The sequence below is a fragment of the Narcine bancroftii genome, chromosome 10 (assembly GCF_036971445.1).
Source record: "Narcine bancroftii isolate sNarBan1 chromosome 10, sNarBan1.hap1, whole genome shotgun sequence".
Taxonomy (NCBI): domain Eukaryota; kingdom Metazoa; phylum Chordata; class Chondrichthyes; order Torpediniformes; family Narcinidae; genus Narcine; species Narcine bancroftii.
Window position 1 is genome coordinate 40,295,245 of NC_091478.1, and position 16,930 is coordinate 40,312,174.

The 16,930-nt window shown below is 43.1% G+C and overlaps 1 protein-coding gene and 1 long non-coding RNA gene across 19 annotated transcripts in view; one reads left to right on the forward strand and one right to left on the reverse strand.

The window, feature by feature from the left end:
* Positions 1 to 16,930, reverse strand: part of LOC138744480 (ankyrin-3-like) — a 666,186-nt gene that overhangs the window by 113,035 nt on the left and 536,221 nt on the right. For 14 of the 17 annotated variants that reach the window (XM_069900719.1, XM_069900713.1, XM_069900720.1 and 11 more), the window contains one exon: positions 1,519 to 1,612. In XM_069900719.1, the coding sequence (XP_069756820.1) occupies positions 1,519 to 1,612 (94 nt within the window). The remainder of the gene's footprint in view (positions 1 to 1,518; positions 1,613 to 16,930) is intronic. The other 3 variants (XM_069900721.1, XM_069900714.1, XM_069900723.1) reach the window with 1 other exon arrangement.
* The window catches only part of LOC138744482 (uncharacterized), a 30,792-nt gene continuing 30,360 nt past the window's right edge, over positions 16,499 to 16,930 (forward strand). For both annotated transcript variants that reach the window (XR_011345563.1, XR_011345564.1), the window contains exon 1: positions 16,499 to 16,601. This is a non-coding gene — a long non-coding RNA (uncharacterized lncRNA). The remainder of the gene's footprint in view (positions 16,602 to 16,930) is intronic.

Genomic DNA, 16,930 nt, shown 5'->3' on the forward strand with positions numbered 1-16,930 from the left:
GGGCAGAGAATTCACTCTGGGAAAATAATTCCTCTTCATCTCTGTCCTAAATCTACTCCCCAAATCTTGTGGCTGCCCTCAGCTTCTAGTCTCACCTACATCAGAAACAGCTTTCCTGCCTTAATTTATCTCTCCATTTTATTGGTTTCCATTCAAAAAAAAAAATTCCTCTCTCATTCTTCAGAATTCCCTCCGGTTATAGTCCCAGGTGACTCAACCTCTCCTCATCTGCTAACTTGCTTACCTCTGGAATCAATCAGGTGAATCTCCTCTGTACCACCTTCAAAGCCAGGTGGGTCTTTTCTCAAGTAAGGAGGCCAGAACCACACACCATACTCCAGGTGCAGCACCCCCTCTCCCCGGGCACCCTGAAAAGTGGCGGCAGAAGCTCCCTGTTCTTAAAAAAAATAATCCTCTACCAATGAAGGTCAACATTCCATTTGCCTTTTCTCATATGATCCTCTCTCATTCTTCTGAAAAAATTAATTTCTTCTGCAGTGAGACACTGTTAGCGATGGGCAGTTAGGGATCAACATCAACGTAAGCCAACACTGAACAAGTCACTGGAAGTGGTGAGGGTGGGAAAAGTGGCAATGCACCAGGATTTCTGTCACTGAATACTCTCTTTATACTTAAGTCTATTCAGCTAAGTTTGTGAACAGCCAGGAAATGTTATGCTTCATCGTTTGGCTTTATTAAGGATTATTAAAACTGATTGCTGCAGTCCCACACAAAGAAATAATGAGGTAATCCACTGAGAAGAAATGAATGGGGAAAAATGGTTGGGAAAGGAGAGGACAGCTGAGAACATTTCACCTCCTTAATTAATTCATCCAAAAGGTGCTTATGCACTTTTACTCTCAAATTGCTTATTTTAATGGAAGCAGAGAATCATCTTTGCCCAGACTCTAATCTCTCATCACAGAAGGGAAAACCAGCAGCTAAAAGGTCTTATCACTGATAAGCAACGAGCCTGTATCATCCCAGGCTTCACTGCAGCAATGCAAAGAGAGAGAGAGAGAGCGACTCTGGTGGATAGAGTTGCTCTTGGGAACAAGGGGCTTCTTGTGTTCTTCCAAATATTCTTGGAGTAACTTAAAAATACAGAGACGAGATGAGGGTGGATGGAAAATCTAAAAATTGATGAATCTTATTGCCTGATTGAACTGCTGGGAAATTGTGGACATCTGAAAAGTTCCAGAAAAATGCATCCCTTCTGCATTCACATCACAGCAAAGATTAAGGATTTTAAAAATCTACTATTGGAATTACCCATTAAGTGGCCTGATCAGAAAACAACCCAAGTTTAAGGTCAATGTAATTGAATAACATGAGCAGGTTACAAATTGCAAACACCAGGTCCATCCCCTAGTTCTCCCTCTCAAGCAAGCTCAGTTAAACAAATTGGATGTTGCACACTACACTGAAAGCAAGGGCAGCAGCATTTGACAGCGACTGTCTAAAGCACATGATGAGGTCAAACCACACAGGTGACTGGAGTGGAGATGTCCCACTTACCGGTTCCTTTGTTAGCTCTTCGATCATGATGCTGTCCCTGGCATATGGACTCCTGTTCAGCGAGTATGACCTATCCGAACTGAAGGAGCGGAGGCTGTTGTGTTTACAAGTTATCAATCAAGGGGTAGATGATAATCAAGACAGATGGAGGGGAGGGAAAAAAATACTCATTAATGCATGCAGCTTCCAGGGGTTAAGAAGGGTGGGGTCATGAAAGGAAACCCACCAACAGCACCCAAAAAAAAAACCAACAAGTGCAACAAAAAAATAAACTGTTTTTGTAGAGTGATAATTTAAAACTGATCAAAAAGGCAAAAATCATTTGTTTTGATGAACTCAAACAAAATGCTGAAATTACTAAAGAGGGTCTAAAACTTATGAATAAAATCTGATTGAAAGGTTAAAACATCTCAGTGCCAGTTGCATAAAATAACTGAAGTTAGTTCTCAGCAAATGCATCAGCCACACGATACCAACATGTTATAGCCCTGTAAAGTTTTACTGAAATATTTACCAAGCAAATTTTGTTCATTGAGGGTTATCAGGTCAGAGAATCAAGTTTGCTCGAAGATTTATATTTTTGAAAACCAGCGACAGATAGAGGGGGAGAGGGGCCTAAAGATAGAGGTCAAAACAGTAACACCTATTCCAGCTAGTGTCAGTACAATTGCTGTTCTGCACTGGCAAGTAACACAATTTATTGAATAATCAGATTAACCCAGACCCACTCCAAAACCAAAGATGATTGAAAAATAACCACCTAATCCCTTCGTGCAGCCTCCCATCAGAAAACAATTGTCCCATCATTCCAGAAGGAGTCTCAAAGCTATGTAAAAGTTAAAACTTCAAAACAATGTCTGGCCTTTAGCACAGAGAGGCAAAACTATTTTCATTTCTTAAAAAAAATGCCCCAATGAATACAAGCTTTCGGACGAGATTTCTCTGTGTGGACCCTTTGGATTAAAGCTAACAAAAGTGTATTGGCAACTGGTTCTGCTTCAGGGACAAACACACGTACACACACATGGGCACCTTAATTATTATTTTGCTTTCTGCATGTAGTGTTCATACTGTCAAAGCCCTATAGATAAATTCTTTACAAATTCAACCCAATATAAACAAAAAATGGATGCATTTCTCTCAAATTCTTCACGACCATAGGAACTGCCAAATTGCTTCAATAATCAATGAACTAATGTCAATCCAATCTGGTCATTGTTTGAATTGCTTTATATGCAATGCAGTCCTCGATCTGCCACAAGATAACTTATATTCCTGCATTTGTTCGCGGAATCAGTGTTGGCCGGAACAACAAAAATTTTTTTTTTCCCTTGCTACTTATTCTTTTGCCAGAGATTTTTAAAGTCCGTTTAAAGGGATAGGCACCTCATGTGACAGACGACATCAGACAACATCTCCAACAGTGCAGCACCTATCCAGTATCACACTTGAATGTTTAGCTTATAGTTTCAGAAGTGAATTTTGAAACCACAATCCTTTCACACAAAAGTGAGAATGCTACCTACCGAGTGATCAAGCCCAAATAAAACTACAATTTCAAGTGGGAAAAAATGGATAAACAACTTGGAATACATTTTCTTGCTGGGATGACTTTTTTTTGGTTAAAGTGCGACATGCAAAAATCAGTGCTAACAATGTAATTGCGGTCTAGTGTAAGACAGTGGCTTTCAGTCAATTGGGTGCCTAAGGAAGATTCTCCCCAATGCCTTGCATAGTCCCAGGGATTCATTGCACATAATATCCTGGGTCTGAGATAATCATCCAGGTTACTCTAATGCAGAAAAGTCTCCAAATATTCAAATAAAATCAAACATTACAAGCTAATAATTTAGGCCAAATGATGTTAAGGCAAAAAAAAGGTCTAAGTGGTCACTTTGCTCTTCTGAATTAACAATACCCCTGGAAGTTACATACAATTGCAGCCTTGGTCTTAAAAGCTAATTTATCAACCAGAGTGCATTAGCAACTGCAAATCGAAGGATAACAGAGAATAAACAGCCAAGAGCTAACCCAGTCAGATACTAAATAGTGTTAACAGGAAATATCAGATTAGTGCCTAAGGGTTAACATCCTTGGCAGCAAGCGATTAAAGCAGCAGTTCTGATCATGTAGGTCTTCTATTATAATCATGGAATCGACCAGTCCAAGCAATCCTGAATTACACTTAAATCTGCACTAATATTAAATGATTAGACAAAAAAAAACTAGCATCATTAATCTGATAAAGCTATCAGGAATTCTGGTTCGGCAATGATCCCTGCATAGACTTCAGGTCTTTCACACGACTTCAGTTCATTTTAATCAGCTTGTGAGTTAAATGATACAAATGGCTTTGGATAGTCTTGGCCCTTGGGGATGGGATCACTGGACGGTGAAAGAAAATTCATTAATTTTTTCATCTTGATTGTGAGAATATAAACAAATATTTTTATAAGTCAGGAGCACTGCTGTAAAACCTAGATAATTAATTAAGGGTGATATCAATTACATATGTTTTGACAATTATTTTTACTCCAGGCAAGCAGGACAATGACCAGTGAAGTCTGAAGCCTTTCTTGCACTTGAACCTTAGCTATGACCACAGTCTGCCAGAATGAAATTGCACACGAGGTTACATGAAAAGATGTTTAAAAAAAACAGACTTGAGAAGAGTTGAATTTCAAGAAAGTGCACAAGGAGTTTTAAAATAGTAATCGGTTTGCAATTAGTGTGGGACTTGCAGAAAATGTTCAAGCCAAAACAGATTATGGAAACCGTTCTTTCCGTGCACAATGGACAAGGGACAATTTGCGTAATGTCGTTAAGATTTCCAGAAAGCCTGGGATTAAAATTCTATATCGATGCTAAAGGGCCAAAGAGTGACTGGCTGAGAGGCAAAATAAAAGGCTCAAGACAAGGAACAGAAAGGTATCATGATTGTGAACAGCAAAGGAGTGAAGAGCAGAGCAATCCCTGGAACACATCCCTCAAAAATATGAAGCATGTCTTAACTATCAACATTTTTAATTTGAGTGCTGGTACACCACCGGCTTACTGCAGGGGGCAACCTCTGTACCTGTAGGAGTGTAAGGGGACAGGACAACACCTGGCCAGCTGCCAATCAGTCGACCTGAATGGATCAAGCCCCACCCGGCCGGGTGTCAATCACCCTCCGGGATAGAAGCCTGCGCCGGCCTCCCAAGGCCTCACACAGAGTTACTGCAGCCACAGCTAGTGTGGTTTTGTGGAATTCCGTCTTTGAGGATTAAAACCTGTTGTATAATCTTTACCTTGGGTGTATCTGATTCTGTCTAAACAGCTCACCACAATTTGTTTACAGAGTTTTATTCCGCAAATATTCGGAAACTCTCATATGCATTTCAGTAACACCATTGCTCAACATTGCTATTGTTTAACAAATCAGGGACTAAAATTTCAATTTAGTCACAATTGTGCTTCATTTCTCCCACAGCCCCCTTCCCTCCTCCTATGCTTTTTATTCAGAGGGCTAAGTTATAAAAGAAATAAATTATATTCATCCATGCAAATGTTCTGAAAACCTGTGCCGCCCCCACATAAAACCAACGAGTGGCAACAGAACAAAACCCTGCATTCATTTTTGAAGTTTACTCATTGTTGTCCTGACACAGTATCACAGATCTGAGGATGACTCGCTTCCCCAGTACTTCTCAGGAATGGAGGAATTCTTTTAATGTGGGTGGCTGCTGTATACAACTCGCCTTGCTGAGGTGACAGGGCTAAGTCTTGGTCTAATTGCGAGGAGCTCCAAAACAAGAGGATAAGGCTCACTCTTAACAAAAGCTTCCTAGGTATGTGTGGGTTGGGAGGTGAATTTGCTTCTATAGATTATCCCTGGTCTACAAGTGCATGGTAGAATCTGTTAGGGGGTAGGGAGCACAGTTGACATCAACAGGAAAAGAAAATAAAAGGACTGGACGGGAGACGTGGTTATTGCAACGTGGTTACAGCACCAGCGACCAAGGTTCGAATCCAGAGCTGTCTGTAAGGAGGTTGAACATTCTCCCTGAGTCTGCGTGGGTTTCCTCTGGGTGCTCCAGTTTCCCCTCACCATTCAAAACATACTGGGGATATAGGTCAATTAGATGTATTGAGCAGCACGGGCTCGTGGGCCGGAAGGGCCTGTTACCATACCAACATGTCGAAATTTCATGTACAACAAATATAAAATGGCAGTTCATGGTCAGAACAAACTCAGTGGATTGGAGGGTTTGTTTTCACGCTGTATGACTCACATAGACACACTCCAACTGCACACCAATCCTTTCTCTCAGTAACCTCCTCATCTCAAACCCCAGCCTGATTCTCTTCTTTGAGCCCCTCAGCCTTCCTACCTGTCTCCCCCTTCCCCAATCTTTTCCCTTGGCTCCCAAACCCTTCACTCTCCTAAGCCTCTTCTCTTTTGATTGCCTCACTCACCCTCAGGCTCTAATTAACATTGGCAAGATCCCTTAATCAGCCAAGAGGAATAGGAGTTGGTCGTATAGAACAGCACAGCATTCCATAGTGTGGTGCTGAGCAATAGAAACCTACTCAACCAATTAAGCCTTCCCATTCATACACCCATAACCCTCCATTTTTCATGTACCCATGATGTCCAAGAGTCTATTAAAAGTCCCTATTGTACCAGCCTCCACCACCACCCCTGGAAATGCAGGGATTTTAATTCATTCACTTAGATCTTTGCAAATCTGCATCTTGACTATCTATCCAAGTTGAGAAGCAAATAAAGACTGCAGATGCTGGAATCCCAATGATCAAAGAGAAGGGAGAGGGATTCAGCAGGTCAACTAGACACAAGATTTCAGATTGTGAACTCCTTATTGCAATTTGTTAATCAGTCTTTATCGGTTTGGATAAAAGATCCTGACCTGAAATGTTAACTGATCATTTCCATCCCTGGATGCTTGCCTGACCTGCTGAATCTCCCCAGCTTCACTATGTTTTTTGCTAAAGCCTTACCATTCTTCTTGCTGAACACAGCATTTTCATTTCCAACGGTGACATTATTTATTGATTCCCTCTCAATTCAACACAATTTTTTTTCTGAAGTGAATTCCTGATTGCCTTTATCCTTTGTGTGATTAGCTGAGCTTTAATTTTGTTAGATATGTTCTCAAGGGATATGTCCCACTCTCTCTTTGTGCCTAATTAATCATTTTTTCCACTTAAAATACAGATACATCATCCTTTAGCTTCAGTATCTGAGGGAATATGTTCCAATTCATCCAACATATCCTTAAAATTACACATCTAATGAGCAACCTTCCATTTTCCAGTTCTGATGATTTTTAATTCGGTTTCTCTCCTCAGATGCTGCCTCAATTGCTGGGTATTCCCAGTAATTTATTTTTATTTTATCTTTTAAATCAAATATTCATCTCTTGTTCGTCCAGCCACACCTCACTATCCTTCCAGAGGAGCAGTGCATGGAACAAAGCACTGTAAATGGCGCCTCATAAGCTTTGCTTAACTGGGACACACCTTTTCCTCTTGAGATAGGCTTTTAGCTCTTGAGATAAAAAGCTATCATTCCATTTGCCTTTGAATTAGTTTCTGTATTCTTTCACACACTTTCAGTGATTTTTGTCCCCCCCAGTTGTAAGGTCTTGCTATTTAGTTCATATCAAGTGCAACCTAATTTGCTCTGTATCAAATTCTGCTCTGGTCTGCAGAAGGGACTGTGGGAAGTAGTGGGCAGGATGAGTTGCAGTAAGTGGATATTCAAGAGGAAAGCTGTGGCACACTGCATCAAGGTGATGTGGGGCACTCCTGGAGCAGGAAACCAAGCCAGACCATATCAGGGAAATGGTGAGCAAGCAAACCCAGCCAGGTCACACAGCATCTGGATGAAAAACTTGGTTAGGCCAGTACTGAGAGTAGGAACGCCATCCAGATAAGCCATTTCTCAAGATGGAATTGGAGTATGGGTATGACACACTATGAATGGAAGATTGGGCGAGGGAGAGTTATGTCTGGACTGATGTCAGGTGTAAAAACAGATTGGGAATTCAGTTAAGCAGACAGTATGTGTGGGGATAGGGGGAAGGAAGTAATGCTGGAGAAACTCAGCAGGTCATGCGGCAGCAATAGGAAGCAAGGGTACATAACCGACGTTTGGGCTAGATCAGTCCCTCATTAAGGAAAGTCAACAGGTTTAATAAAAAGGGTGAGGGGGGAGAATAAAGGAAGAAGGAGTAGGAGGAGAGGTCATAGGTGGATATGGATGGGACAGAAGAGAAAAAAAGGGGAGAGAGAGGGTGGGGGGAAGGGGGAGCCTCACAGAAACCAGAGAAGTCGATGTTGATGCAATCTGGTTTGAGAGTGCCCAGACGGAATATTAGGTGAGTACATGTACTCACACAGAATCGCTTCCTTCCAGGCTAACTTGTCTCTACTGCCACCTTCTGCCATGTGGTTCCCAAACAACACCTAATATTGGTGTATTTGGACAATAGCATCGGGGTTGAGGGTTATGATGAGAAAGCCAGGGAGTGGGGCAGAGTAGGAGGATAGATCTTTGGCTTGGCTTCACGGACGAAGATTTATGGAGGGGGTAAAAGTCCACGTCAGCTGCAGGCTCGATTGTGGCTGACAAGTCCGATGCGGGACAGGCAGACACGGTTGCAGCGGAAAATTGGTTGGTTGGGGTTGGGTGTTGGGTTTTTCCTCCTTTGTCTTTTGTCAGTGAGGTGGGCTCTGCGGTCTTCTTCAAAGGAGGTTGCTGCCCGCCGAACTGTGAGGTGCCAAGATGCATGGTTTGAGGCGATATCAGCCCACTGGCGGTGGTCAATGTGGCAGGCACCAAGAGATTTCTTTAGGCAGTCCTTGTACCTCTTCTTTGGTGCACCTCTGTCTCGGTGGCCAGTGGAGAGCTCGCCATATAACACGATCTTGGGAAGGCGATGGTCCTCCATTCTGGAGACGTGACCAGCTCATGATAAAATGGCTGAGCAGGCTCGATGGGCAATTGGCCTACTGCTCTGATATCTTGTGGTCGAGAATTTCACAGTACCAACCAAGGAGGACACAAAATTTTAATTAAAACCCTACCTACTGCCACCACTCACAGAAACATTTTGGTCTCCAGTAGGTCATGCTCTCTCCTGAGTTATGCTCATTATTCAGATGTTCTTTTGTTTTACATGCCAGTATTTTTCATGCCCTCTCCTTGTTTTCCCAACTTCTTTCTGAATTTTTACCACACTTTGTTCAGATTTTCTGCAAAAGAGTTCAAATTCTACACCCCTACTCCCCTAAGAAAAAAGAAACTAAGAAAGAAAGAAATAAGGAGAATAACTTGTATCATTCATTCACTAACAATGCGGAGAACCACAGCTGCACTCAAAACCAGTCTCAGATTTTCAAATTAGAATAATCCAAATATGGGTTCCAAATCTCAATAATATTGATCCCATAAATGATAAGTTACCTTCACCAGTGGTATACAAGACCTTATTTCTGAATGACATCTCTGTAAATTAAGCTCCATCTGATCTTTCCATGAAACAGCTATACATTTCCTTGCTACTGCTAGAGGTAATCGCAATAACGCCATTTGAAATGTATCTAATTTATTGAACAAAGCCATTTCACAAACTTTCCCAATTAAAAAGATCTTTGGGTCTAGAGAAAATTGTATTTTTAGGATATCCTGCAACAGTCTCTTAATCTAGCCCAGTGCACCTCATCATTAATGTGGCTCCAGATTTAGCAGCCATACACCTCTTTCTTTGTCAAAGAATGTTTAACTTGAGACCTTTCAATCTCCTACCAAATATCCAAATTGTTCCAAGACAGATTCAACTTCGTTGTTTCTAGTCCACTTCTGTCGATACACTTCTTAGCCAAACTAAACTGGCAGATGTGGAATCTTTATGACAATGTAATCTTTGTTCTAGCCTACAATTGAATTATGTTTATAACCATACAACCATTTACGGAGTGGAAACAGGGCATGTCGGCCTCACCGGTTCACTAGAACAACTCAACTAGCTCAAACCTCCCGCTCTCCGCCAATAACCCTCCAACCCCCTCACCTCCATGTACACATCCAACCTTTTCTTAAATGACAGAAGGGACCCTGCCGCAACTATCTCATTCAGAAGATCATTCCATTCTGCCACCACTCGCTGAGTGAAAAAGCCACCTCTAATATTTCTCCTAAAGTGTTACCCCCCTTTCCCTTAACTCATGGCCTCTTGTTCCAACCTCCCCTGCCCTCAGGGGAAAAAGTCTGTTTATGTCTAGTCTATCTATTCCTTTCATAATTTTAAATACCTCTATCAAATCCCTTCTCAGTCATCTACATTCCAATGAATAAAGTCCCAATCTCCTTAATCTCACTGTAATCCAGATGCTGTAAGCCAGGCAACATTCTTGAAAACCTTCTTTGCACCCTCTCCACCTTATCTATATCCTTTCTATAACTTGGAGACCAGAACTGAGCACAGTACTCCAAATCTGGCCTCACCAATGCCTTAAACTGCTGCAGCATCACCTCCCAGCTCCTATACTCTATACAATGATTTATTGAACAAAGCCATTTCACAAACCATATGCCTTCTTAACCACCCTGTTTATGATAGTTATAATGACTGCCTCAAGGAGCACTCATCAAAATTCCTTCCACTTGCCCAGCCTCATTATCTAAAACAAAACAAAGAATGATTCCCCCACTCTACCCTGTCTCGCTGCTGCAGAAGCTTGGTAGATATCAACTAAAAATGTTCCCCCTCTACATCACTTATGAGTTCTGTGCTCCTTTCATTTTATCTTAATTATTAGGGTACATAAAATATTCCACTGTAGCGGCCCGCGTACGGAGATGTGGACTGGCCCACAAAATGGCTGACGAACGCAGCGACCGCACAGAACTGGGGGTGACACTGGCTGTCATCCCAGGTGACCTCCTGCACAGCATTAAGACGGGGAACTGTGGCGAAAATGCCGACCCAAGATGCTGCCCTGACATCAGCACCTGGGCCAATATATATGCAACAGCCAGTGCAATAAACCAGTCTCGACTTTAAGGCTTTGGTGTGCATGTCATTCTTCTCCATGCCCACGTAGCATGAACACTACATTTGTGACCCCAACAGGTCCAACCAGCGGACCTGAAGATCATGGACCAGGCGGAGCCAGTGATCATCCACACGGACTCTCTCAGCATCCCAACGTGTGGTTCGAGCAGGCCGAGGCTCAGTTCCAGCTTCAACACATCATTGCTGCCGATACCCGCTACTTCTATGTCATGTATGCCCTCAATCACGATACAGCAGCAAGGGTCGTAGACTTCCTATGGCAACGCCCTGGCCAACCGTTGTTAATGGCCGTGGCGGTTGGCCCACGTGATAGCCTCCTCTACGGTTGGGACTCCTTGTTGTGCAGGTGATTCCTGGTCGACGCCAGCACCAAGATAAGCATCTTGCCCCCCGCAGGCCTCGATACCCGCAACAGCAAACAGGGCCCAGCACTGAGGGCAGCCTCCTCCATCTTGACTTTTAGTACCCTCACCAACCCCCCTTCGGTTCGGCAAAAGCCTCACCTTGCGGCAGTAGCGCAACCGCTTTTGGGCGCCGACTTCCTTCGTGCCCACTGTCTGCTCGTAGTCCTCAAGGGACGGGGCTTGGTTCAAACTTTACCTCTAGGGGAGGCCAAACTACCCACCCCAATCTTGATTCTCTAACACTTTGAGACTTTGTTGCAAACCTGCATGGGGCACAGGTGTTTTCCAAGGTGGACCTCATCCAGGGGTACCACCAAATCCCAGTTCACCCCAGAATGTCCCTAAGACCACGATTATAACCCCCTTTTGGCTTGTTCGAATTCCTCTGCACACCCTTTGGTCTTAAAAACAAAGCACAAACTTTCCAGTGGCTGATGGATGCAGTGGGCCGTGACCTCCCATTCACGTTCGTCTATTTGGAAGATATCCTTATCGTCAGCCGCAGCCACAAAGACCACGCTGCCCACCTGAGACAACTGTGCACCCGGATGAGTAAGTTCAGGCTGGCAATTAAATCCACAAAGTGCCAATTCGGCCTGGACACTATTGATTTCCTGGGGCACAGAATAAACAAACACGGGGCAACACCCCTCCCCAAAAAGGTCGAGATGGTGCAGCACTTCGTCCAGCCACGTACAATAAAGCGGCTACAGGAGTTCACCGATTCATAATGACAGCGGCCAGCATCATGTGCCCCCTCTTCGCGCTAATGGTGGGCAAGTCAAAGGACATTACCTGGGACGACGTGTCTTCGAGGGAATTCCAGAATGCCAGTCATGTTGGCCAACGCCACCCTCCTGGTCCACCCCAGACTAGAGGAACCTACCACTCTGACAGTCAATGACTCCAGCACAGTGGTAGGGGACTTACTGGAACAGCTCATTGAAGGCCATTGGCAACCCCTAGCCTTTTTCAGCAGACACCTCTGCCCCCCAGAGCTCAAATACAGCGCTTTTGATTGAGAGCTAGTGGTAAGACATTTCCGCTGCTTTTTGGAAAGACGACTATTTAAGGTCTTCACTGATCACAAGCCATTGACCATCGCCCTCCATAATGTATTGGACCAGTGGTCAGACTGACAGCAGAGACATGTCCTACATGTCTGAATTTACCCTGGACATACAACACATCGTGGGGAATGCAGCAATGTGGTAGTCTATGCTCCGTCCCAGGGGTCAACTACGTGGCCCTTCCCAAAGCGCAGCAGGACCCTGAGATCCCCACGTATAGGACAACTGTCTCTGGTCTCAGGGTGGAAGACATCCCTGTGGGCCAAGTATCGTGACACTACTGTGCAACGTCTCCACCGGCAGCACTTACCCCATGGAGGCGCCAGGTTTCCAACACCATACACAACCTGGCACATCCAGCAATATGAGCCACAGTCAAGATGGTTGCTAGCAGGTTTATCTGGCATGACCTATGCAAGATTAACCAGTGGGCCAAGACCTGCATGAACTGCCAGTCCTCAAAAGTGCAGACTCACACAAAGGCACCCACAAACTTTTGAACCAGCGCAGCACAGGTTCAGCCATGTACATATTGATATAGTAGGGCCACTACCGGTTTCCCAAGGGCAAGATACTTGCTGATCGTGGTTAACCACTCCACTGAGGCAGTCCTGCTGGCTGATACCACCACAGAAGCCTGCGCCAGGGCACTCATCACCACACTGATGTCCAGATTTGGGGTCCAAGAGCACCTAACCTCAGATAGGGGGGCACAATTTACTTCTGGGCTCTGGGCAGTTCTGGCTAACTTCCTGGGGAGCGGTTCCACAGGTATCTGAAGGCAATCTTGATGGCCCAGCTCAAGAATCCGAACAGTTCGTACTTAAGACAAACTGCCTTGGGTACTGCACCACACCGAAGGAAGACTTCAATGCCTCAGCAGCAGAGATGGTCTACAGCGCACCATTACTCATTTTGGGGGAGTTCTGGACAAACGCCCAGAAGACTCCGCAGTCACCCTTGAGAACTTACAGCGAAAACTGGGGTCCCTGGTCCCACCACAAGGCCAGCCCAAACATATCATCCCCAAGAAGTTAAAGACTTGTCAGTATGTGTTCATGTGAAGGGGCACACACTGACCACCCTTACAACAACCCTAAAGGGCCCTATAGGGTCATCAGGGACAATGGCTCCACTTTCATCCTCGACATCAGTGGTAAGGAGGAGACCTCTACCATTGACTACCTGAAGTCGACATATCTTGGGGCGGGGGTCATGGAGTGGCCATGCACGGAGACGCTGACCGGCCCACAAAATGGCAGACAAACGTGGTGACCACGCGGAACATGGGGGTGACCTCCTGTTTGGAAGCTCATCCCAGGCCAGCTCTCCGATCACGTGGTGCCCTGGCGCCCATATAAATGTGATGGCCAGTGCAATAAAACCTGTCTTGGCTTCAAGGCTTTGGTGTTCGTGTCATTCTTGTCTGCACCCATGTAGCATGAACGCTGGACCACAATTATTTCCCAAATTTCACTCGCACTTGCTAGATATTTGGCCTTTATCCCCCTTCTAATTATTTTGAGGTATGTAGCACTCCAAATCCCCCCTCTTCCACCCTTCTATTTCTCGTCCTCCTCTCTACCTGGTCCGAAAACTCTGCACCTTGAAATTGAAATGTTGCCATTCCTGACCTCCAAGTTAGCATAACCTCGCCTATCTTCAGGTGGGGGGAGGCAGGCAATATCAAATTTCAGATTTTTACGATGCTGGAAGAGGTTGATCAAGATGGTTTGGATCTAGAGAGTTTTAAATACCAGAAAACAGGTTGAAAATTGTCAGGATCAAAAATTAAAGTCAGGAAAAGTTAAGTAATGACTTAAGGCTATTTAAGCAAACAAGAATAAATCAGCTGCACATACTGGATGATTAATGAATTCATGGAAAGAAGAATGATCAAGAATTAGTAAAATATAGCAATTCTGTGGTTTGAGATGAAAAAAATATTCATGGCCAGCACATTGAAAAGCTTTCCTTTGTATCAGAGACATATTCCACAAACAAATTTTCATTAACTATTTTGTTGGAAAAGGACGGGATCTACCTCCCACACTGCATTAGTAGCAATTTTTGTTTAAAAAAAGGTGTTTTGCACAATCAGGTGAGTTTTGCAGTGTCCAATCAGGAGAAAGTCTTTGAAAATTGAGGGCCAAACCACTCCAAGCCTAATTAAAATGAACCAGCTGCTTGCAAAAGCATCCTGCTAAAGATGGAAACAAGTAGTGAGGTGTGATTATCATCCAACAGATTCTCTTTCTCAGACCAAAATTTCAAAGGGTCAACCAGAATCATCCTGCTTCATCCAAATTATTGAAGTTACCTTTGTTTCAAGGGTAGCATAAACTTTGAGAAAACAAAATCACCTTCACATGCCTTTGAAACAGTTCCAAACTATAAAACTACCACAGACCCAATGATCAGACCAAGGCAAAGAAAGCCTGCTCGTGCTGACTGGCAGGATAACATGACCCACTAAAACATTTTAATTCATACATAGCCTTGATGCCTTTAAGCTGTGAATGTTATCACTTCTTGTGGGCACAAAGGACATTTACACGCAGAAGGTGGGGGGGGGGGGGGGGGAATTTCCTTGCAACAATTCTTTCAACAATGCAGTTTCAAAAACAATCGTAGGCCAAGCCAATGCACATCTCAGGTGGGGAATACTAGAAGACTACCTGGGCAGGTGCACAGGGGTGGAACTGGCTAACAGCTGAAGCATTATCAACTGGAAAAGAAACTGGCATGGTTGCTAAAAAAGTAAAAGGTTCGTGTCATCTTACCTTATTTTAGGACTTTTTAAACAAATTGTGGAGAAAAGAAAGGAAACAGGAGAAAATAGAAGTGATTAAAGAATCAGAAGAAGCAGAAACAAGTAATAATTATAGTGCTGTGGTCCAAAATCTATGGTTTCCTTTTTAATCTACATTGCCTACAGAGTACATTTTGTTCACATTATTACTAAGTGCTTAACAATAGGAAGTGTTTTGTTTTCGGGTTACGCATCATCACACTGTGAGATGTGGACTAATTTTCAAACTTACCACTAAACAAAATGCTATTATCCACTAGACAGAATTAACACCTGCAAATGCATTTATGCCTGAAATCTAATACATCATGGTGGAGGAAAAAAAACACTTCCATAGCAATAGCAAATGTTTAAATAACAGGGTGTTCGAATTCAGTGCTACCAGTCCATTTGCAATATGGTCCGATGGAGGAATCTTGGCATCAATATACACTGGATAAATTATGTCGTTGTTTACTGGTGGTGATATATTGCCCCAGTGCCTTTTGTTGGTCTGATCTTGGTTGAATTGCAACAGCAGGGCAATTCCCAGACAGTTCAATTGGTCAGGAATGAATATGGTCCCGGCAGTTAAGCCTTTCCTGGGAGCAAGTTTTGCTCTTCCTTCACGGCTTACATAGGGTCACTCCAATATAATTGACCATAACTTTGTGAAGAGAAGGAGGTAAAATTAAGATGATACAATATCTTGGCAGTCACAACCCACAAGTTAGGTAACGACACAACCCATCAGACACACTCAATTCGAACTGTATACGTGCTGGAATATAAGGGAATGAATACCATGATTAACCCTGCTGACCACATTGCATTCAATTAACAAAGTTCTATTGTTTCGGAAAACCACAGAAACCGACTTGCCTTGAGCAACAATATCGCACAAATAATAAAAAGAAATCAATGGAAATCAACTTTACTGCTCGAAATTCGATTACAGGGCAGAAATTTGGAGAAGATCGGGTGATAGCAATGAAGTTTTAGCTCCAATTCTTGCATTATTTTTTCCTTGTAGGAAGTGGTAAATGTACAGGTGTGGTGGACGAGTGGAGCAAGGTGCACCCCAAATGCTTCAAGGAATTCTCAAAGATCTCTTGTTAAATGTCGAGGACAACACTTTAAAAGCAAACTTGATTAGGACATCTTAAAAGAAATTTCTTTGAGAATGTTTAATAAATTTGGAAGTGCAGAGACTAAAAATAAAATTTAAATGTTCATTATCAGGCTCATAAACTGTGATCTACTGACCTGGCTTTTGTGCACAAATTGCGACTCTTTATTCAATTCAATGTGGCAGTGTCACTCAAGGAGGTTTGCTCTCAAGTCAAAGTCATCATATTTTACAATTTTACAACAGAACATTAAAGCAAACAAATAAAGGACAGGGGCCGTGGTTTAAGGAGGGCAAATATAAGAAGCTTTTATTGTTATGGTTATGCAGTGCAAAGAAACCTCATACATCAAAGGTCTGGCTCAAGAGGCAGCAAAGTAAGTGCCGAAATATTTGAAAAACTAAACAATCTCAGAAACTCAAAGCAGCAAAAAAAAAATTGGATCTTGCATCACAAAGCAGAGATCTCCTTGGCAACCTTAATTATTAATTTCTGTACCAAAACATTGAAATGCATGCAATTTACAGGTGTGAAGGAAGATCAGAAAATAGCTGGTCTCTCAGAATGAGAGGGGGAGAAAGATCTTGTGTCAAATCATCAGGCAGGTAAATATTTGTGTAAACATCAATCAAAAAGAATGGCTATTGGAAAACAACAGCTTAAAAGCATTTGGAGCAAGGAATTATCCATGGATGGAAATGATCAGTCAACATTTTGGGGCTGGGCCCTTTATTGAGATTAAGATAAGGTTTAAAAAAAGGTAAAATACAAAGGGATAAAAAAAGCTGGGGGAGGGGCCAAGAGATGAATGGGTATAGGACCAAATGAAGGAGAGGTGGGGATACAGATAGAAGAAGAGACCACGAGGGTGGACAAAGAAAAGTTGGAGAGATAAGTAATAAGTTTATGAGTAGGTTAACAAAACAGTGGAACT